A 22,918-nucleotide genomic window follows, 5' to 3' on the forward strand; every position below is an offset into this window, starting at 1 on the left:
ATAAATTATATGTAGTTAACCTGGGTTGATGTGTTGGTAATCCAGCCTAGGAAATAGCCTATATTAATTTAGTCTAAAAAACTAATCTGACATGGAGTTTGTGATCTCAGATCTCTTAATCAATAATAAATCATTTATAATGAATAATTACGTGGACCCAAATGATGTGGGTTGATTTGTTGGTTATCCAGTTTGGGAAAGATACTAATTTAGTCTGGATTAATTTTGATGACCCAAAATGACTAAAAAAAATCCCCTAATCTGACATGGAGTTTGTAATCTCAGATCTTTTAATCAAAAATTAATCATTTATTGTTAATACTTTAAGTATGAGGTGTAAATAAACCTGGGTTGATTTGTTGGTAATCCAGTTTTGGAAAGATATTAATTTAGTCTGGATTAATTTTGATGACCCAAAAAAAAAAGATCTCTTAATCAATAATGCATCGGATCACTTCATACACAGAAACACACTTTCCTTCAGAAACTCACTCCCTTGTTGTCACACCTCACAACCACAATTTAACTCGTGCTTTTTTAAAAATAAACATGAGTAGCCGCTTTGTAATGCATTAGTAACAATAATAATAATGATGACGATGAAGGTGTGGATGTATTTCCTCATGTTGGCTCCGTTATCATGCAAATGATGCAGGGGACGAGTGGCCGATGCCCTTTTAAGAAAAATGAGAAATAGTGGGGAGTGACGTCTGCTGCGCACAGAGGCAAAGCTGACACTTGCGGAGCAGCGAGAGAGACAGCGGAGCGAGAAACGGTGAGTGCAAATACTTTACCCCCCCCCCCCCCCCTTAAGTACAAAACAAAAACTTTACTTAGCTGCTAAAAAAAACACACAGACACACACACGAGAGGGGGTCGAATAAAGTAATTTGTGTGTTTTAGGGTAGGTGGAGGTGTTGTTTGTGTTTATGTATGTATGTATGTATGTATGTGTGTGTGTGTGTGTGTGTGTGTGTGTGTGGGGGGGGGAGAAGAAGAATAAGGAGAAGGATAAAAACAGGAGCAGTCGACACTTGAAGGGGAGAGATATAGATATATAGGAGTTCCCGGCGTTGTGTGTTACATGTGTCGGATACACGGAGAAGTATTGTCCGCAAGTAGCTTCCGAAAACGAGCACTCCCCATTTTAAGTCAAGGCCAGACGGAAGGGCAGGTACTGCTAGCTACACGGGTTAGTATCTTTACTCCGATGTAATACAACACAAGGAGGGTTATTTTTAAAAACCCTTTAACAATTGAGCTTCTAAATGCATTTGTAATATCCGTGTTTTTTTTGTTATGTGTGATGATAACGCCGTGGTGGTGATAATAATGTGTCCGGCTAATGCTAGCTAGCTCTGCGTGCTAACTAAGGCTAGCTGCTGGTGAAGTGTCTGTCGGCCCGTCGCTGCCACTTAAAGCGAACTAGTTAGCGGCATTTTGCTAACCAGCTTTATAACGGGACTTAGTTTAGTTGCTGGTATATAAAGCTAAGTTGTTTATGAGCCCCCCTTTCCTCCCCTCTTCCCCTTCCCTCCACTCTCCTCAAGGATTATAGATTATGTTTTGTGAAGCTTTGTATTTTGTAATTTGATGAATGTTATGGAGTGTGACTGCTCTTCTCTCTCTCTCTGTGTGTGTGTGTGTGTGTGTGTGGTGTAGCAGTCCCAGCCACAGATTGCAGGGATTTAGCATGACCTGGAGATGATGAGTGATAAGCATATGCTACAGCCGTAAGCAAATTAGGTAGATTTTTACAGTGAGATAACCTAAAAGAGCTCATATGACTTTCTCCTGTGCGGCCTGTTGCAGTTATGTGTGCTTGCAGTGTGATGTGAGACAATAAAGGTGTGTGTGTGCGCCCCAATCCTCTAAGCTACAAACATACACACACAGCAGGTCATTTTTATTAATTATAGATGATCATATTAACCGAGTACACCAGCAAATCCTGCAAAGAAGGTGGCTCTCTACCTCTAAAAGGCCCCTTTTTGCCACCCTGTGTTGACTGAAATGACACATCTGCCTCATCCTGTGCCCTGAATCTCTTAACACCACAGGTTTGATGATGAGATACAGGCTATAAACCTCCTACCACCACCACCCCCCTCTGTCTCTGTCTGTGCCATGCAAGCCTGCTGTCTGGAGTCGTGAACAGGAACAGAGACTGGAAGAGGCTATTTTAGTTGGTAGCTACTCCTTTTCCATCCGATCAGCATGAAGCCTTCTTGCGCTCTGGAAAGAGGATGTGGTTACAGGTCAAGGCCCCAGTAACACAGATGCGCTCCACTGATGGTGTTTGTCAGTTACAGATCTTTGTCATAATCAAGTCACAGCAGTGTTTTCTGTGCCTGTTTGCAGTTTTGTTCTGACTCATGAAGTATGCAAGTTGATACCATGAGCATGTGAAGTAATTTTTCTTCTTCTCAGGGAGATTTTTGATAGAGCTGAACGTGCATCAACTTAGTTTTGTCTTCAGAGCGATGGACAAGTGTCATATTAGTGCTCAAAGTCTAATTTTGAAGTTGACATCAGAAACATCCTCATTACTTGTTTTTCCACAGTTCTTTAAGTGCGCTGATATCACATCACACATGAACACAAGCTCTTCAGAAAGTATCATCATAGTCGTTGCCACCGTGAAAAAAAGTCGACAGCGGATGATTTCACAAGTCTGTAAATTCTCAGTAATTTCCTGAGAAGTTCCCTGGAGAAAAAACTGTTATTTGGTGTTAATTTTAGGTAAAGTAGAGACAGTGTTTAATTGACACATACAGTTCATTAACCCAAAGATTATGTAGTCTGCTGTGTTTTACTCGGTGTGCAGAAGGTCAGCCTAACTTGCAAAAATGTGCAATTTTCTGCAGGCAAGCACATGATTCAACAACACAACAATACCTTTATTTTAGTTTAAACTGAGCAGCTCCTCTTTCAATACATGTCTCTGGATATCAGCGGCTGCTTTTAAACTCAACATGACCAACTCAACAACCTAAACAGCCTCTAAAATGTAGTATTATTATTATTATTATTGTTATTATTATTAGGATATTTGTTGGAAATCAGCTGTAAAATAAAGCTCTGTCTTCTTTTTACAAGCTCTTCCTTTGGCAGGTTTACTGCTGACAGCAGCTTCTGGGTTATTTCCCTAAACTTGGTGGTTTTTCGCTTAGCTTGGTGTGAACATGCTACATGTGGTTTTGGTGGAAGTAATGAGTAACCAGCAGCGTATCAACATTTTATAAAACATCCCAACCAGAACAACTTTTTGTGTCTCACCCAGTTTTTTTTCTTCTCTCTGTCCCTAAACCGCAAGTTGATATTGTGGTTTTTTTTTCTTATCAGCGTAGCTCCTGTAAATTTCATGTGGGTCAGCAAGCAGCCAAATAAGAAGCTTGCAGTCGATAGCGTGCTGCTTAACCATCGGATGTGTGCATTTTCATCATCTGCACAGGGTGGAAGAGACATAAGGCGGCTGTCAATCATGCCACCCTGCTGAGTCAGTCGCTGTGACAGCTTCATCACTGTCAGATTAGCCTTGCCTGACCAGGAAATGGTGAATGTTGTAGTTCAGCTGCTCGATCGCCTGCACTCTAATTTGAGTTTTGTTTAGTTTGAGGCATAGTTCATCCGACCTCGCATTCGCTGCAGGCTTGCTAGCAGCGCTACCTCGTCCAACTCCCAGCCATAGATGGATGCATACCTCTGGCCATAGACGGTGAGTGATGCAGTGATGTCATGGTGGAGCATGTTTTCTGTGGCGTGTGGCTTTCCCTCACTCCTTATTTGCTGGGGTTACTACGAGAGCGACGCAGCGGCGTGTTTGTTTTGTTGGGAATGACAGTTTGTAGTCCAGTGCAGTGGAAAAAGGGAGAGGTTTGGTTTTAAAGGGAGATGTCCTTAAATGGCCTTGTGTGTATGTGTGTGTGTTTGTGTGCGTCGGTCGTGAGCGAGCATCTGTGTGTAGGCAGTCGGTTGAGAGAGAACAGCACCATGTGTAGTTTTCCTGGTATGAAAGTTTGTATGCAGAGCGAGATGTCAGAGCGAGAGCATCCTATTCAGTCGTATTTGGCAGCCTGTTTTCACCTTTTCTAGGAAAGGCTGTCGCTACTTCATGAAAGGAAATCAGTTTGAAGAGAGTGTTGTTGACTAATTGAACATGTAGCTGAATCAGTTCAAGCCTAAGATCAGTGAGGTTGTACGTGTTGAAGACTGGGTTTTTGTGTCTTGGCAAACATCAAGAAGAGTCACTTTGCCTTTCTGGAGAACATCAATTAACACTCAAGCTGAGAAATTTCGTCCTTCACTCCCACTCGAGCGCTTTGAAACATACTCAGTCTCGCATTGTTGGGCTCAGTAATAAGTTATTCTTTTATTTGCAGGCACCTTTTCACATGATTTGTGAATCCTTGTATAGTATTATAATAATAATAATAATAATAATAATAATAATAACTTTATTTGTGTAGCACCTTTCATGCAAGAAATGCAGCTCCAAGTGCTTTACAACAAGAGGATAGACATACACCAAGTGCTTCACATTAAAAAGAGCATAAAGTCATGTTCAAAAAGGAACAAAACCAAAAAAAAACAACACTAATATGATATAAGATGGAAGATAAAAATAGTAATAATTTTAAAATATTACATAGTAAAAGTAGCTAAAACACGTAATAAATAGAGTATCAAGTAAAATTCAACATTGTAAAGAAAGTGCATCAGTGTGAAGATGACTGATAGAAAAGCTAAAGTTATATAGTTAAAGGCCTAAAGTGAAGAGGTGAGTTTTTAGGTCAGATTATGACATACGGATCAATAAAAAGGGTAATAAAAGGTCAGCAGGGACAAAACTTCTAAGTAACCATATCACTACTGCTAATGATACTACAAAGGTGGGTCATATTGTGTTTTTATAGTGCTCAAAAGAGACTTTGATTTCTCTCTGTCTTAACATTAGTTCATGTTCATTAGTTATGTGGTATTTTTTATGGTAAGATATCAACTATTACATAAAAAGAAGAAGTTCTCTTCTTGACACGAAATTTCCTACTAAAAGTGTACATGTCAGTAATATTAAACTGAAACTCTCACTATTAAACTCTCACACCAGCATCAAAATAACAATAATATACATATTAAACGCTACAAAAGAGCTCATTATTTCAGTTTTGTATTAATAAAAGAAAAAAGAATGAAAATGAAATTGTAGAAATACAGTTGGCAGCACAGGTATTAAACTGACATGCAGCACAATTTCAACTTTTTCTCACCGTTTCTTCTTCCCTTTCTTTTTCTTGAATGAATCATGTATGAAACTATCGTTAACACAAGAGGACCCGTGTATTATAATTGCGGTGAGGAGGTGGGTTGATGTGTGAGGCGAGCGCAGGTCAATGTGAGTTCAGATGTGAGTTCAACCTCGTGTACCCGAAATGTATAGACTTAAAAAAAAAAAAAAAAAAAGGACGAGTCCTCACCCACTGATTAAACCAGATCCTCATGAATGTTTTACTCATGATTTAAAAAAAAAAAAATTTGATGGTGCACTTTTTTTTTTGGAGGAGCATATGCCCTCTATAACGACCTCTGAAGTGGTCACATGATTATCTAACAGCCGCTGTCACAGAAGTGGGCTCCTGACGTCATCCGTCTTAGCAGTGGGGGGGGTCGGTCCGCAGTTCATACAAGAAACATGACGTGCAGATATCTGACAAGTGAAGCCTAGCCTAAATCTAAGTGTGACATTGTCCGTGTCGACATCGTATATGTGACGCTGTGCACGCGCTCTTGACTCTGTACTTGAATGTTTACACGAGTGAGTGTTTGCACGACGCTCGGGGCAGCTCTGCTCTTCCCCCCCCCCCCCTCTCCAAAACGGCACCTCCCTTTAATCGTGCACAGAGAACTTCTCTTTGTGAGTAGAGGATTAGCGAATATGAATTATCCACAGTTGGGGCTTCATATCCCACATGGTCACTGCTTGTGTTTGAAGTTGGAGGTCTTTAGTCCTTTGCCACCCCCCCCCTGAGTATTTCCATGCAGCGTGCTGTAAAAAGAACAGTGTAGGAGGGGGAGATCATCTGCTTCCCAGAATGGCTGCTGATTTAGCTTTTCATGGTCTCCAAAAGGGTTTGATTATCAGGCGAGGGTATACTGTCTTCATCGGGACCTGATTTTCAACACGGTCGTCATGCCAACAAGCTGCACTTTTCAACCCGTGACCCAAAAGTTTTAGTGTCTACTTCAGGACCCAGTTTTCTTTATTTAAAGCATCAGCTAGCTTCAAGAAACATGATGTAAAAATACAAGCAGAGTTAAAGCTTTTATCAATATTGGAAAATTGGGTCACAGTCAGGCACGAGGATGGCACCTCACAGATACTGAAGCTCCTGAAACGATATATACATCCATGAGTGTGCTACTTGTAAGTGGTGCGTTGCCAAAAAAACGGTCAGGGTGGAACTGAAATGCAAGAATTATCGTTCTGTACATCGGCACGAGTGGATTTTTAAAGTATTTTGGCAGGAATTGTTTGGGTCCGGGAGCAAACCGAGCCGAATGTCCTGTACTGAACGGTTCGGGACAAATACACAAACTGCTACACCCATAATAGTCAACTATACTCGAGTCTATTCTTTATTTTCAGTGCAAGAAAATTCATTCAGTTCAGTAGACTACAAAAAGTGAATTTTAAACAAGGGATAAATCATTTCAACACACTCTGTTTTATTTATATAAATGGATATATAAATATATTTTTGGCTGTACTTTTTAAGTTCAATAAACTATTAAAAAATCAGAAAAATGAAGCCGAAAACTAGTCTTTTTTTTATTTCTTGTTCTTCTTTCTCATGAAAAGACATGTTGGAGATGTATGGTGGGACATTTTGTAGTTTCAATCAATCATCTGCAGGGTGTTAAACATCATTTACATGTACATCTACATAAATATAACTTGATATATCATGAAGTCAGAAAGTAGACAAAAGAAGCAGAAATTCCCCCACTTCACCCATCTATAACTGAACCTCAGTGGAGCAGTGGAGTCTCTCCATCTCCATAGCCCAACTTGTAGTGACCCAGTTGGCTAACCCAACTGACTCAACGCCACAATGTGTGCCAGTGATTCAAAGCCTGCACATCCCTTAAAGGGATATTCCAGTGATTTCACAGTTTCCTTCCCATTCGCAGTCTCCGCTTCCCTCAGCTGTTTTCTGTTATTTGTCAGAAAAAAAAGGACTGACACTATGTTGCTGTTTTAAAACACTAAAAAGTGAGTGAGCGACTAAAACATTTGACAGCAGGGTGTGTTTTTTGGTGTGTGTGAAAGCCAGATGATTGTGTCATAAGAGGAATATCTGCCAGATCCATGTATCATCTCCCCTTCGGTTCCCTCCGCACTCGTACACACCACAGCTGGTTTGTATTAGAGAGGGGTCACATACTCTTCACCTCCTCCACCCTGAAGCAGCTCCACTTATGGGTGTTCCCTCCATTGTTGTGCTGCCTCTTGTCCATAACCTCCAGGAATGACTAGAATCCTTCCTTTCTGTAGTGGGAAAAACTCAGAGACGAGACTGGGAAAAATTCCTTTTGTTTTTTGCTCGAGAAGAAAGTTACTTTGAGCGGATCGTTCTTTTTATTTTTTATATTTTTTTTGTTTTCTTTCTCTTTTTTTCACACCTTTTCTCAATTTGTCTTTTCTACTTTGCTTCTTTTCCCATTTGTCCACAGCAGACTGTTTGGCTGTCTGGTGAAGCGATCCCGCCATGCGTGAATACAAGCTAGTGGTGTTAGGTTCTGGAGGTGTGGGCAAGTCCGCTCTGGTGAGTATTCCCTCCTGACCTGCTTCCTGCCCCCCCCCCCTTCTGTGACACCTCAGCAGTGTTTCCTAAAGACTCTGTAGGACTTTCTGAAGCTGTTTTCTCACATGAACTCCAGATGATGTCCGGAGATTCAGGTCCGGACATTGTCTGGAGTTGCACTTTTCACACACCAAACAACAGGAGTATCAGATCAGTTCTCACCTTCTGGAAATACTAATTAGACGGGTGGAGGCGTCTGGGTGGAGCGGCAGGACAAGATGCAAAAAAGTACAGTGTGTGAATTAGGGATGCTCCGATCGATCGGCCGCAGATCGTTATCGGCCGATATTGATCCTAAACAGGTTGATCGGTGTGCTCTCAAAGTGCAGATCAGAAAAGCCGATCGCAAATATATATATATATATATATTTATTTATTTTTTACTGGAGACATTCTGCGCGTGACGTATATTATATGAGACTGTTTTGTTTCCCGCATTCCAGCGCGTGACGTAATTAACCTGCCACTGTTTATCCGCTCTCATGAATGAGGCTGGCACAGGCAGCATGAGTTCTCCGGCCTGGACTTTTTTCACAGTTTCCGAAAAAGATGTAAAACTCGCTGTTTGCAAGATATGCAACGCCGAAATACCAAGAGGTGGTCAACAACAACGACAATTTAATACAACTAACCTCATCCGACATTTGAGAACGCGCCACACAACAGAATACGGCGAGTATGAGGAACAAGCCCGGACAAAAAAAAAGACGGCCGCCGTCACTCAGCCCACTGTCAGTGAAACGTTTAGACGTCTGGAGCCTTACAGCAGGGACAGTAAAAGGTGGAGGGATATTACAACAAAGCTAACTGGGCAGGGTTTACACAAATAAAAAGTTGATTGTGGTACATAAAGATCTTGATTGTGTTTATTATTTATTTTAGTACAAATGGTTTTACCACTTTAAGTGGTGCACAAGGCTACATTGTAAATACAGGACATTGAGGATTATTATTATTATTCTCCCATCTATTCTGTGATCGGTGATCGGTATCGGTATCGCCAGATATATGATTCCTGTAATCGGTGATCGGATCGGCCCCCAAAAATGCTGATCGGAGCATCCCTAGTGTGAATTTAGTGTTTTGTTCACAGCACATGGAGATGGCAGACGAGGCTACTCATCCATAATGATGACTGTCTTTGTGTTTTATCAGTACTACATGTATTTGGTCATATCAGCAATATTATCAAAAGAGTGGAAAGCAATATACATATATTCATTAATGGATTTTTGTATTCATCTGGTTTTGTGCCATTTGCATGAAATTAACAGCATCAACAGGTCTGCTCTGGACAGTTACCTGCTCTATTCACACGTGGGCTCAGTCGGACATTACACAGACTTTGTACAAGGGAGCTGGCAGGGTAAAGTCCGCTTAATGTCCGGTTCACATACAGCTCCTCCGAGTAATGTCCAGATAAGTTCAGTGTTGCAGTGCATGTGTGAAAGCAGCTTCAGATAACTTTTAGGAGAAAACGGTGTGTGAAAACAAATCAGGAAGGATGATTTTTGTTATAGGAAGTCACAAGACCACATACGAAACTGTCCTTTTCATCATTTTTTTCCCTCTAAATATTTGTACTTTCTGCTCCTGATTATTTATAGGTGGCACGCTTGTGTTTCCTGACAAGTGTTAAGATTTACTGTAATCTAAACCAGTTCAAAAAATTAGCTGTGTGTGCTGCTGGCTTGTTGTGTTGTGCTTGTAATTCCTAGTCTTTCAACACAAGTTAGTCTTTCTATGCATGACATTGGTTGTATATAGAAAGAAATAATGCAACTGTTTACAGTAAAATATAAAAAAAAAATAAAAAAATTGAAATGATCACGCAAATAGTTCAGATTTAATTATTTTCACATTTTGATGGGGTTTGATGAACAAAATCTGGAACAATTACGTGTTACCAGCTGTTTATCAGGAGACCACAAATGTCTGTGAAATGTTGCGAGCTCTGCTTAGCTAACTTGGACCAGGTGTCAGATTCAGGTTAATCCCTTGAACTGGCAGGCTGACATGTTTAGACTTTAAGATGTTATCAGACGAACTCGGTGTACCCCTAATGTAAACCTGCCATGAAGCACAGTGCTGCATGTAGCACAGTCCAAACTTAGACTTTTTTAATTACATGTATATGTGACATCAGTGTCACTATGTCTGCATCATCGCTGCACTGACTGGAAACATTATAAAATCTACCTCGTCCTCAATGTTCTGTTGAATTGTTGTGATAACTGTAGATGGATGATTGAAGCACAGTTAGGATACTTCAGCCACATTTTACTCTCATGGATGGGAGGTCATATTGATCTGATGTCGGTTCGCCTTGTGTCTGTGTCTTCTCTTACAGACAGTTCAGTTTGTACAGGGAATCTTTGTGGAAAAATATGACCCTACAATAGAAGACTCATACAGAAAGGTGAGTGTCCCGTGGGAGGAGAGAGGAGGGAGAGGCAGCAGAGAGTTGCTGGCCTGGAATGAGCTGATTGCAAGCAGCTGCTCTGCAGGTTCACGTCATGATATTGTGCTCTTGTTTTCTCTCATGTAACTCACATCATCCCTCTGTTTCTCTCACTGTTCTGTTTTTTTTTTCTTTTTTCTCCGTTCTGTGTCTTTACATTTATTACTTTTTTTCCCCTCGGTTTGTTTCCTCTCTTGGTTTTTGTTGCATGCAAGCTTTCAAATACAGAATGTGTGACCATTGACCTGAAATGAAGCTTTACAATATTTGTGCCAGTTATATAAACCATTTGTTCTTTTCTTACAGCAAGTGGAGGTAGACGGGCAGCAATGTATGCTTGAAATTCTCGACACAGCCGGCACAGTAAGTGAACTCTACTGCCTATAGGGATTCACTGAGTCACTCTATTGAACACTGAAATTGTAGGTGATGGGAAACTGTATGAAAAACAAAAAAGTTGTTGGTGATTCGATGAGCTGGAATTGGATTAAAATATTTGATCAGCTGAGATGCCGTTCAGACATGACCTGACACACATAATCGTTGCATGCCATACCAGTTTTTGCATGCTATGATGTTATTTTTCAGCCATGCTAGTGGTGTGGCTCCAGGGATGGCAGTGTCAGTAGGTCCACACTGAAATAGCTCAACAAGTATCAGATGGATTAAGATAACATTTTGTCCAGATGTCCAGATGATGAATCCTCACAACTTTGGTGATCCTCTGAATTTTCCTCTAGTGCCACCATGAAGTTTACATTTGTGGTGTGTAATGAAATGTTTTATCTGTCACATGGAAATTTGGCACAGACTTTAAGTCCCTTTTAATTCATTCAATACTTTGGTTTATCATGAAAAACAGTGACATTCTCATCATTCTTAGCACCTAAATTAAGATATGTCAACATTTAGCACAAAACACCACCTAACAGAAGTGCTAATGTGGCTGTATACTCTAAGTCTAGTTTACATGTGATAAGTTTTTACTTTTGTGCAGCACTAGAGTGTTAGAAGAATGTGGGTATGCTTCTTGTATGTGTATGTAGGATTATGGTGAATGAGCAACATACATGTTCATGCATGTTTGTAGTGGAAATAGTGGGTGGTGATGGTCATTCCACATTGCACAATGCTGTGAGTACGCTGAGGGGAAAATCTAAAGACAGATCCCATTTGATAGTATCTGTCACTGCATCCACTTTATTTACTGAATCTCAAAGCAGGCCACGCCAATGTGATTTCTTGCCACATGCAATATACTTGGACAATAAATGTTAACCGGTATATAAACTCATGGCCTCTTCTTCCTCTTCATTTTCTGTTTTATAGGAGCAGTTCACAGCAATGAGGGACTTGTACATGAAGAATGGCCAAGGCTTCGCCCTGGTATACTCCATCACAGCACAGTCCACCTTCAACGACCTCCAGGACCTGAGAGAACAGATTCTACGAGTAAAGGACACAGAGGACGTAAGTATGCGCGCACACATAGACATACAAGTATGTTCACATCAGATCAGTTTCACAGATTTAATATGGAATGTTTATTTCATACCATAGTTGAATGAGTTTGTTGTCAACAGGTGTAATAGAAAAGAGAGTACGGTTAAAATCATCCTGCTTCCGTGTTGTCAGCCGCCTACATTGTTCGGGGGAACTGATCGCACTGTTGCTATGGATACCATTCAATGCCGTAATCACTGCATCTTATGCCAGTTAATTACTGATTTGTATTACCTCGACATAATGCAGGTGTTGTCACGGTGTCATTTGTTTGTTGTATGACAACAATGAGAAAGCACTCTTGTGAAAGCACCCAGTGATTCTTGTGTACTGTGCGTAACCCAGCAAAAACCAAATATTAGTGCGGTGCACGTCCCGGCGGTTTGATTACTTCATCTGTGTTTAAACATGGACACAGAGCTGTAGTCCCCAGTTAGGTAATGGTCTTACTGTCTGTGAAGATCCTCAGCCATCCAGGTCACGGTTATCCAAGGAGGGTTGAATTGAGGGCAACTGGACTTGGTTGTAGATACTAGACGTTGACTTTTTGCCTCTCATCCAACGGCTCTCGCTGTTGGTTCCAGTAAAAAGCAGGAAATGTCTCACTAGGGGATTTTCAAGCCTTAGTTTTGCTTTTTGTACATGTATTATTATGTAGTTTTTCCCTTAAATACCCCCGTGGTTTGGAACTGTAACTGTTCTAATAAAAAAGAGGATATGTCATCTCATTATTTTCCTAGTTTGCTGTTTGTCAGCAGCACACTTCCAGTTTTCTGTATCTCTGGTAGATTGTGAGGCTGTTGGAGTGAGTAAGCCCTCAATCCCCTTTCTGGTAGGGCAGATAGTGCGTCAGCACGATCTAGGATGCCCTTTTTTGGTGATCTCTGGAGGGAATGAATGTTACCATAACCCTCTATTCCACTCTTTCCTTCTCGCTCTCTTGCTCCCTGTTCCTTGTCAACCATCTACGAAGCCCCTCTCCAGCCTGGTGCAGAAGTTTTATACCACTCGGTCCGTGTTTCTCCCCCTCCTCTATATCTGTGACAATATACTCCTCTGCTTTTTTGTTTTGACTGGCCTTTTCAGCGCCTGTTCCTGTGCTCTACTTCTTTTCTATGGCCTGCTTTGTGGTCTTACTGTGGTCTGGCACTCTGTGTGAGTGATTGGACTGTCAGGGATGATGTGCAAGGAAAGCCTCAGCTCATCAAAAACACACTGGATCATGAAGCTGTGGTACTTCATTAGAGCCTCCTTGGTTAAGGAACTGAGGTTAGCCTCAGGCTAACAGATGGATTGCAGGATTGGTGGCTCCTCAACATGAGAGGAAACAGTTGACATAACTCTCCTAGAGCTGTGGTCCCTCTGAATATATCCCCAATCTTAACAATTGTGTTTATCAGGCTATTATGGCCACTCTGTCAGCTATCAGTCCAGTGGTGATTTAAGGCTTTACCTATAATGGTCGTGACATCTGTTTATCTTTGCTGCTTGCAGGAATGCACAACCAAAGGAAATACTTAACATGTTTTCTTTTTTTTCAACCACGAGGTCAGATTTCTTATTTGGATAAAGCTTTTAAACCATTGTTGAGCTAAAGCAGACATTCTAGTTGCTGCTGCAGCTGTTTTCATTCTCAGCTCTGCCACGCACCATTTAATGCAAAGCTGGCAAAATTTACAGACACACTTAATAATGCCAAGCTCAATTAAAAAGGGCTTTTAATGACTGTACATTAAACACAGCGGGGCCAAATTCCTTCTCCTTAAAACAGTCGTTAGGAGAGAAGAATAAAGTAAGTGAGCAGTCACCAGTGTATTAAAAGCACACTTCCCCAACTTGCCTCCACGGCTCTTATGTAAGAGAGGTCTTATGACTTTTCCGGGCCATCTCTGTCTCTGCCTGTGTGACTAGGATGGTACTAATGCCTGACTGACATGCTTGTGACTCACCACTCCACTTGAAGTAGTGGCTCCGTTCATTTAAGCAACTCTGTACTCTCCTGTTCTGTGTTTCCTGTAATCCAATCGCTAGCATGCCATTGTGGGCGGGATAGGACCTGTCTGAAGCATGTTAACAGTGTCTGAACAGATTCTCTGTGGGCTGCGTGGATTCTTCTATTAGGCTACTGCTGCCTTGTATGCTGCTGACACTGAACATTTTTTCTTCCCTGCATACCTCCATCCTTCCATTGCTCTCTCTCCATCCTTTTCATCCCAGCTTGGCTCGGAGTTTGTGTTAGGAGGGCATACCACTGGTTCTCCCAGGACCCCTGGGAGAAATATCGTTCAGCAGTCCAGTACAAGGGCTTGTTTGGATATCAAACATCAAGCAGCAACCTCAATGGGGTTAATACAAACATCCCAGTTTCCTGTCGTCTGCCCCACAGCCAAGAGAAGGAAAAAAAAAAAGAAGAAAGAGCCCCGGAATATTCAACCTATACTTTTTTCTGGTGGAACGTGGCCTCACCGCTGACTTGTGGGTCAGAGGTGGTCTGAAGTACAAGCAAGCTAGCACATGTCAGGATGCTTCCATATTGCTCACAAATATCCAGTTTTTCCAGATCCACAGAACACATCTGGGGGCACATTTGTAGACCAGAAGAAGGGAGCGACGGCAGGATTTCCCATGCATAGATTTATTTGTTACAGACCCATCACAAATAGATTTCCCTAACTGATATATTATTGGCGTCCGCTGTGCTGCTTGCAAAATGTTCCACTAGTTGATTAAGCCTCTTGCTTGCTAAGCTGTACCACAAACACAAATATCCTGTTAACTTCCTACAACTTTCACTCAAGTCTTGAAGCTTTATTTCTATTGTCACACAATTTTACAGTGGGTGGTATAGTTAAGCTAAGTTGAAATGTGATCTAATACATTGCATGCCTACACACACACCCACACCCACACCCAAACAAACAGTCTTACACTATCATGTAATTCAGAGCATGGAATCCAGCTGAAATGTTCGAAAACATTCAGGAAGGAAAGCGATGTTATCCCGGCTGGGCGGGGCTGCCATGACTTCCTCCGGGCCAGCATGCTCCCTAGATAGCTGGTCAGGAAACAGCAGGCAGGATGAGACGCATCCCGACACCCTGACTGCCCCGGCTTTGCCCACTGTGACAGTTAGGGCTGAAGTTTTGCCCAGAATATTTCACTCTTCCTTGCACAGTTTTGGTTTTTTCAACCTTGGTTGTTTGAACAGAAAGAAGAAATGTTGGGTATTTCCAAAACCAGCTGTGCTTTATCTCAGTAGTTTTATTTTCTGTCATCGTGAGAAAGGATTTCCTTTCCAAGGAAACTAAATTAAAAAAAAAACCTGCCTTTGTTGCTATTTCATATACATATTTAAAATCTTTTTTTGTAACTGTTGTGTTAGCTTAATAGCTCAAAATGCGCTTTGTGAAAATGATCATTATAAATCCTGTGTTTGCGTAGGATGTATACTGATAACTTTACACAGAAGTGTAATAAGTCTGTTTCTATTCCCTATTGGTGTTTTATTGCATGCTGATTTTATTGATGCACCACCTTTCTCACCACAGTGAAACAATAAAAAAACAAACCTTGAACGTAGATTCACATTAAAACAGGTGAATGGAAATAAACTCTGATCCTGTTGAGAATTTTGGCTTATTCATTGTTGGAAGAAGAAAACAGTTTTTTTGTGTTTTTATTCGAATTTTTTAGCAAGGATATTGCTTTGGATCTTGTACTAACACTCACTGGCGCCAGTATTAAAAACATTTCAAATGCTAACCAGCCCTAACTCATACTATACTCCTTCATTGTTCTCATCTCTTGATTTCCATTTCCTATTTTCTTTATACTTTTCTCTATTATCCTTTCTGTTGTCTAACTCTTAATTTCCTCTCTTATTTTCCCCCTCCTTCTCTGCCACTCCTCTCTTTTCTCTATTTTTATGGTCTTACTTATAAACACATGGACTTTGCACTTAAAATAAATGTCAGGCACATCCGTCTTTGATCAGCATTGTTCGTGCTCTCCAGATCTGTTGTTTTTCTTCTTGAAGTGCTGATAATAGTTTTGTGTTCACAGATGTATTCATTTTGGCACAACGCTGTATAAATAGGTCCACTATTTTAAAGAAAGAGGGAGATGTATTTTGTTATACTTACTGTTCTATCATCTTTCCTCAGGTGCCGATGATCCTGGTGGGGAACAAGTGCGACTTGGAGGATGAGCGTGTGGTGGGGAAGGAGCAGGGTCAGAACCTGGCCAGACAGTGGAACCACTGTGCCTTTTTAGAGTCCTCTGCTAAGTCAAAGATCAACGTCCTTGATGTGAGTGTGCACGGAAACAAACCACCAATGACCCTGCACGTATTGTAAACAACCAATCATCAAACAGCAGACAAAGTAATACATTGATCTGTCAGGGAATGACTTGAAATGATGACTTCTAATTATTTAATGAAGAGTAACCTCATCAACAGTTGTTTGTGCTTTGAAACCTGCTTTCTATTAAAGGTGACATGAATTCTGCATTTACAGGTGAAGCTTATGTGCTGCAGAGTGTTAATTTGCCATTGTAGAAAAAAAAGGGGGATGATTTCACCGCGCTTTCTCTTCTTTGTCTGTTCTGTCTCTCGTAGATCTTCTATGACTTGGTCAGACAGATAAATAGGAAAACGCCAGTGGAAAAGAAGAAGGCGAAAAAGAAATCCAACTGTGTCCTGCTTTAAAGACCCTCCCCCCAACCAGCCCCTGCAGCAGCTCTGAGCCAGGTGTGTGTGTGTGTGTGTGTGTGTGTGTTCATTCATAATGCATAACAGTTGTCATACAGAGCCATGTGTATTGATGAGGTTGTGATGCACTGGCAGGCTGTCATGTTAATAAGTGTTACGTAATAGCTTTGATCTTACCTACTGTTTGCTTTCTAAGATGCTGCTGCTGACATCAGTTGTAGTTCATCATTCATCACAGTCTGTTAGGAGTTTGTTTACCTGCAGTGAAGTCAAGTTCATGTTTACAACCTAATATTACATAGTGTCACCCATGGTTTTTGCTAAGAAAATAAGGAAGAATTCCTGAAGAACCCTGAAAAAAATGGGGAAATCTTGGAAGGTGCAATTCAGAGAGAGAGCCCCCCCTCCAGGCAGCAGGGGGTACAGCAGATGCTACAAATAGTGGTGAAAGGAGAGAAAATACATATCACATAAAAAATACAGGTTCTGTTGTTGTATTAGGAAGAAAGCTTACTTTCCTGGCTAATGGTGAACTCATATTATAACACCTGACCTGCCGATAGTCACCAAACTGGACCAATGACACGTAAAAATGTTTGTTTGTACTTCTTCCGGTGACTTTTAGTGACTGATTTAGTGTAATACTTCTGCAGTCTAGGTTTAAAATATATTATTTAACTATTCCATGTGATGAAATTGGTTGTACATCTTGTTCTTGTTCATAATTTGTACTGTGTGTGTGTAGGAGGTTCTCGTTACTTTCTTTAAGCCACTGCTGTTGCATCCTACAACCAGGAAAAACATCTCCTTTGATGCTGCTGAGTTACAGATCCAGTAAATGGGTGTGGACATCCCTAAATCAGGCTTCAAAAGTGTGAAGTGCTTTTATTAGCATTTATTCTGTTTTGTTTTATCTTCATTGTTGTTGAATGAATGAGTCATTGTATGATGGCTTGATTTAAATATGGACCTCAGCAGGCTGCAGCAGCTGGGCATGGCTGAGGAAATCCTAATCTGTCAGTAGGTTGTTTCCCATGAAAATCAGAATCGGTTCTTCTTTTTCTTTTCACTTTTTTTCAACACTTTTGTCTTTTTTTACAGTTTGGCCGGACGCTTGTTTTGAGGAAGTCTGAAACAGTCAGGCTCAGTAAATCAGGCGACTTATTCTTGTCAACCCGTAACAGAAAAAAACTTATAGATTTAGTTTATGCCCATTGTTTTATTTGTAGTTAGAGAGTCTGCTTAACTCTCTCTCTCATATAATGTGATGCAGAACATTTTAATAAATGTGTAAATTTCCCTTATGTAGTTTATATATCTGCTTTTGCTAATCTAGGAACTTAAATACCAAACTATTCATGCACTTTATTGTACTTTTGGTATTTCAGGAACCATGCATCAATGTGATAAAGTAGTTCTGCTTATTGATTTGCAACATCGCCTATAAAGGCCAGACTTATTAAAGGAATAGCTGTCTCAGTATAAGCAGTGAAGTAGACTTCAATCCTTTTACAGTGTAAATTATTATACAGCGTACTTAGGGCTGGGCAATATATTGAAATTATATCGATACCGTGATATGAGACTAGATATCATCTTAGATTTTGGATATCGTAATATCGCAATATGTCATCAGAGTTGTCTTTTCCTGGTTTTAAAGCTGCATTACAGTAAAATATATTATTTTCTGAACTTAACAGATTGTTCTAGCTGTTCTTTTATTTACCTTTTACCCACTTTGTCATTATATCCACATTACTGATGATTATTTATCAAATATTTCATAGTGTAAATATTTTGTTTAAAGCATCAACAGCCCTCTCTATAATATTGTTGCAATATAGATATCGAGGTATTTGGTCTAAAATATAGTGATATTTGATTTTGTCCATATCGCCCAGCCCTATGCGTACTCCTTTTTTTTTAGCTGCTTGTGAGATTGACCGAAACCCCTCTGTAGGTCAGAGTTTATGTTCACCGTGGGCTCTTGTTAAGATTTAACCCCAGTTAACCCATCTGACCTCACCAACACAGTAAAGAATGTTTCCATCTTAATGTGGAAAGTTTCTACCAGAAGATGAGTTCAGTTCAGGCTCAGTCAGTTGAAAAGATCTTGTGAGATCTTATGATGTGCATCCAGCCTCACGTGGAGTCGGGTTTCGGTCTTTCCAAACATTGAAGGTAGTTGAAGCTTAACAAATCTTTGTGTTAGTGGGCCTCTTTGTTGACGATGCAGTGTCCTACTCTGCGGAGACTGTCACAGCCCACGTTTTTGGCAGCAGTCTATTTGACAGCTACTGAGTTTGGGCAGTGAGACTGACGGGCAGCAGTGTGGCAGAATGATTCGGGGGGGGGGGCTTTGTCCTTAAAGTGGAGGTGTTAAGTACAAGATGTCATTTCATGTCTTTCGGAGGATGAAATTAGCTCTTTGTCCTTTTCTTTTTTTATTCCAAGTACTTGTTTAATCATGAATTGTTAATTGGTTGTCATGAGGAAAATGGACAGGTTGACTCCTGCCCAGAACTGTATTGAAAAGAGTTGAGTTCACTAAGATAGGGCTCAAGCTAAAGACAGGCAGTCCACTCCTTTTCATGAAAAGTTTACCAGCTTTTTGTGCACACTGTGCCACAGTTGTTATAAATCAGATTCATTTATATAATATATAACTATAATTAAGAGACATGTGTCAATGATGTTGGTGTGTCTGAGTCTTTGCTCTGTTAGAAGTAGCTTCTCTCCTTTCAAATATTAATACATTTCCTTCTTAGTATCAGTTGGCTATCACACTGTCATTGTGGCCATCTTCACTAAATGTAATATTTACACAGAGAAAGTCGATTGTGTCCAAACATGAACTGTTTGTGCCGAGTGTGCAGGCTCAATGCTTAGTTAGACAAACTATTTATCTGGTATTACCACTGTAGTGAACACCCAAAATAAGGCGTCAGCGTCCGTGAAGTGAAGAGGTTCAACAGATGAATACAAAATTAGAGAATTTGAAGAATGTGCGATCTTTGCACACTTTACCGGCATTGACGAATAAGTATAATGGGAAGTAAAACTAGTAAACACGGATGATGTCCAAAAATAAAAAGCAGAAACGTCTAAATAGCACTGAAAGTTAGTGAAGTGGAATATGAAATTATGCAGATGTGCAGATGTAATAAACAGGGTGGGAGTGTTGTTGAGTGTTTTTGTGAGCTTGCAGTCCTTCAGAAGACATCACTATCCCTGTTAACACATTACGTGCAGTGGCGTCAGGACAAAATCTCACTGTTGCCAGTTCAGCAAAGCACAGCCAACCGCAGAGATTTTATATCGACCTTCTTCAGTTACTTTTAACTTGCAGGGCGGGCGGGGGGAAATAAAACTTTGATATTACCGATAACAGCGGATTAGTGAAACAGACAGTACCATTGTGCCCAGCCCAGACATCAGGGTCGCTAAACCACCCACTGCGTTCCTCGTCTGAATCCATCTGTGTTGGTCAGTTTAGCCGTCCAGAGTGTGTGAGAGTGGGGCCTCTGTCAGCAGGCCCCGGGGCGGTGTCTGCCCCTCCCCGTTCACACGCTGGCCAGCTCAATGAACCAACACTAATGGGATTACAGCCCCTACTGTTCCAATGCTCCCAACACACCAGCTAGTGCAGTACGAAAGACAGAGAGAAGGGTTACAGTGCCAGCTTGGGACCAGACAGAGAGAGAGTTAATGGGACATTTCACTTTGTGCAACATGGCCATTTTCAAGCATGCTGACCTCAGGATCCATGAATCAGTCTCTTATTTTAGTCACTGTATTTGCTGGGAACAGGAGTTAGGAGGGACCTCATGATTTGATAACATTTTGATTCTTAAGGTGCCAAATATCCAAATATAATATACTTTATTTTTTTCATGGTACATTATATGGTCACTTTTTAAAAAAAGTGTGTGGACCATACATAGTGTTTTCAAAGGTGTGTGTCTTTATAGTTTTTTTGAGATACATTTCTGAAAAAATCGGAAGTGTGTCCTGAAGTTTTTTGGCATGTAAAGCAGCATTTGACCTATGTCCCCCACAAGACAGGTGTGCCTGCTTTTTAGTCATATTTCCACAGTGCATGACGTTGCTATGATGGTTTTTAGCCAACATAGCAAAGTTAACTAAACTTTGGTGCATCTTACTCGTTTGAGGATCTGTCACTGCCGAGACAGATCAATGCACTCAACACCCAACGAGGTGGCAGTATGTCCTGTGAATGAACCTCAAGGTGCCAGTTTGGTTACGGTTAATCCTATACATGTACTTTTTTTTCCTATTAAGTTTACTGATGCCATGCATTCCCAACTGCTCAGATCTTTTTTGGCTAGCAAGCAAAGGGCGTCTTGGCCTGGGAAATCGAGGTGCTACAGTTGACGTTCTCAGCAACAAATGAGCCACAAAGCAGGAAATCACGTCTTTTGAGATATGGCAGCACAGAAGTAGAGTGGTAGACCACAACGGTGCCTCACAAACATCTTTCACCGTCACGTGTATCCTGCAGCCTGCTGGTGTGCTTTTCTGATACCCCCTCATGGAGCTCAAAACACTTGACACTCTACCTCATACTCCCTTTTTTGAAAGATGCATCACAACTTATGAACTTAGAAGATAAAAAAACCAGCTGCTCACAGGTTTTGAGCAGGACAAAGCTCAGTGTGCTCAGAGCTTTCTTAAGCTTCCAGCTCTGAACACAGGCCTCTTTTATCCTTCTCTTTGCCTCACTTTCTGCTGACTGGAAGATAATATCGCCTTGATTAGTAATGGACAACCAGCATTCAAAATGAGAAAAAACATGTTTTTTGAGGCTCCATTTTTTCCTCCTCCTACGTTTTCCTCCTACTGATAGCTTAGTTAACAACGTTGTAATACTATTGAACAGTAGGTGGTGCTAAAGGGCTTTTAAATGGTGTGTGTGTGTGTGGGTCAGGATCTGGACCTAAATGTTGATGACTTGTGAAATGAGGACTTAATCGCTGTGCTGTCTTCCAGAAATGCTGTAATGAAGAACTGTTGCCCTGATTGGAACGTGCCAGCATTCCAACAGCCCTGCCCCCCTCCCTCCATCAGCCATAAACGGTGAATCAGCTGACTGAACTGCTCCTATCAAAGACAAGGATGATCTACAAGAGAGAGAGAGAGAGAGAGTGAGAAAAGAGAGAGAGAGAGAGAGAGAGGGAAAGAAAGACAGTGAGAGAGAGAGAGAGAGAAGACTCTGGCCTCTCGCCTCCGAGGACCTTCCTCTGTGTCTCAGTTTCAGTGTGAACCCTGAACGGACAGTCTCCATTTCTGCACCTACAAACAACAACACCACAAACTGATGATGATGATGATGATGATATGATGATGATGATAAAAGCGCAGCAATGCCTCTGATAGTATATTTAAAAAAAAAAAGTGTCCATGAGCCGCCTAGATGGCCAGAGAGCAGCCCCTTATTTTCATGTATTTTTTGACAGTTTAACAAAAAGAAAATAACATTGTTAAGAAGGAAAACAAAGTTAGAACTTGGATTCAGTATTTTTCATCTTTTCAATATCAATATTGTATTTGAAAGACATGGAAGTTGACCTCTTTTTAGTTGTATGATTATAAATATTCTTCAAAAACGAGCATGAAAAAAATGCATCAGTTATTAAGTGTAGGTGAAATCAAGTGGAAAAGTGAGAATTTTTTTATAGCCATACACCTATTTTCCATGCCTGTCATGTCAGTGATGATAGATCAAGGTCTATGATATGTATTATTTTTATTATTATTATTTTATTTTTGACTTTGTTCGCCCTGTTGTTCATGGACTTCTCTTCTGCAGATATCTCTCTCTGATGTGACTTAATTTTATACTCAGTCACTGGGATTTCATAGCTCCCATAATATATTCTAATGCCATTTTTTGCATAATAATGCTTCAGAAAAAATGGGTCTTTTATAGAAGAAATATGGGGAAAAATAAGGATTGATTTCTATGTCTTGAAGCTGAAATATATTATACTAAACCAACTCTAATAATGCTTCTTGTGTTTTTCTGTCAATGATGTTCCAGCTTTTATGGATTATTAAAGTACATTTTAGTACATTTTCATTATATTGGTCAATGTATTTTTGTGAATTAAACTTTTATCCAAAGCGGATTTGACTTATTTGAAAAGAGTGAAATTAAAGGGTTGGAAACTAAAATGGGGATTGCATGGGGATTTTTTTTCTGTAAGCTCTAGTTAAGTAATGATTTTATAGCGTGAGACCAGTTTATTTATGGATCAATGAATGTAATATGTGTTACTTTTAGTGACCACTAGGAGGCAGTGTTTGAGTAAAAATGTGTCATATTACTCTTAAGTTCCAATGGGAAGCTGTCACAGT

At 40.5% G+C, this 22,918-nt stretch overlaps 1 protein-coding gene across 3 annotated transcripts; it reads left to right on the forward strand.

The window, feature by feature from the left end:
- Positions 1 to 690: 690 nt before the first annotated feature.
- On the forward strand, positions 691 to 22,640 carry LOC134005125 (ras-related protein Rap-1A-like). 3 transcript variants are annotated; one of them, XM_062444259.1, is made up of 8 exons: positions 691 to 775; positions 7,735 to 7,826; positions 10,216 to 10,284; positions 10,633 to 10,689; positions 11,656 to 11,796; positions 15,993 to 16,136; positions 16,448 to 16,579; positions 21,551 to 22,640. In XM_062444259.1, exons 2-7 carry the CDS (start codon positions 7,770 to 7,772, stop codon positions 16,535 to 16,537), a joined length of 558 nt encoding a protein of 185 aa, XP_062300243.1. In that variant the 5' UTR covers positions 691 to 775; positions 7,735 to 7,769; the 3' UTR covers positions 16,538 to 16,579; positions 21,551 to 22,640. The 3 variants fall into 3 exon arrangements, with proteins under 3 accessions (XP_062300243.1, XP_062300242.1, XP_062300244.1); XM_062444258.1 differs by having other exon boundaries at positions 721 to 775; positions 7,738 to 7,826; XM_062444260.1 differs by lacking the exon at positions 691 to 775 and adding an exon at positions 3,619 to 3,718 and having other exon boundaries at positions 7,738 to 7,826.
- The last annotated feature ends 278 nt before the right edge of the window (positions 22,641 to 22,918 follow it).

The sequence above is a fragment of the Scomber scombrus genome, chromosome 3 (assembly GCF_963691925.1).
Source record: "Scomber scombrus chromosome 3, fScoSco1.1, whole genome shotgun sequence".
Taxonomy (NCBI): Eukaryota; Metazoa; Chordata; class Actinopteri; order Scombriformes; family Scombridae; genus Scomber; species Scomber scombrus.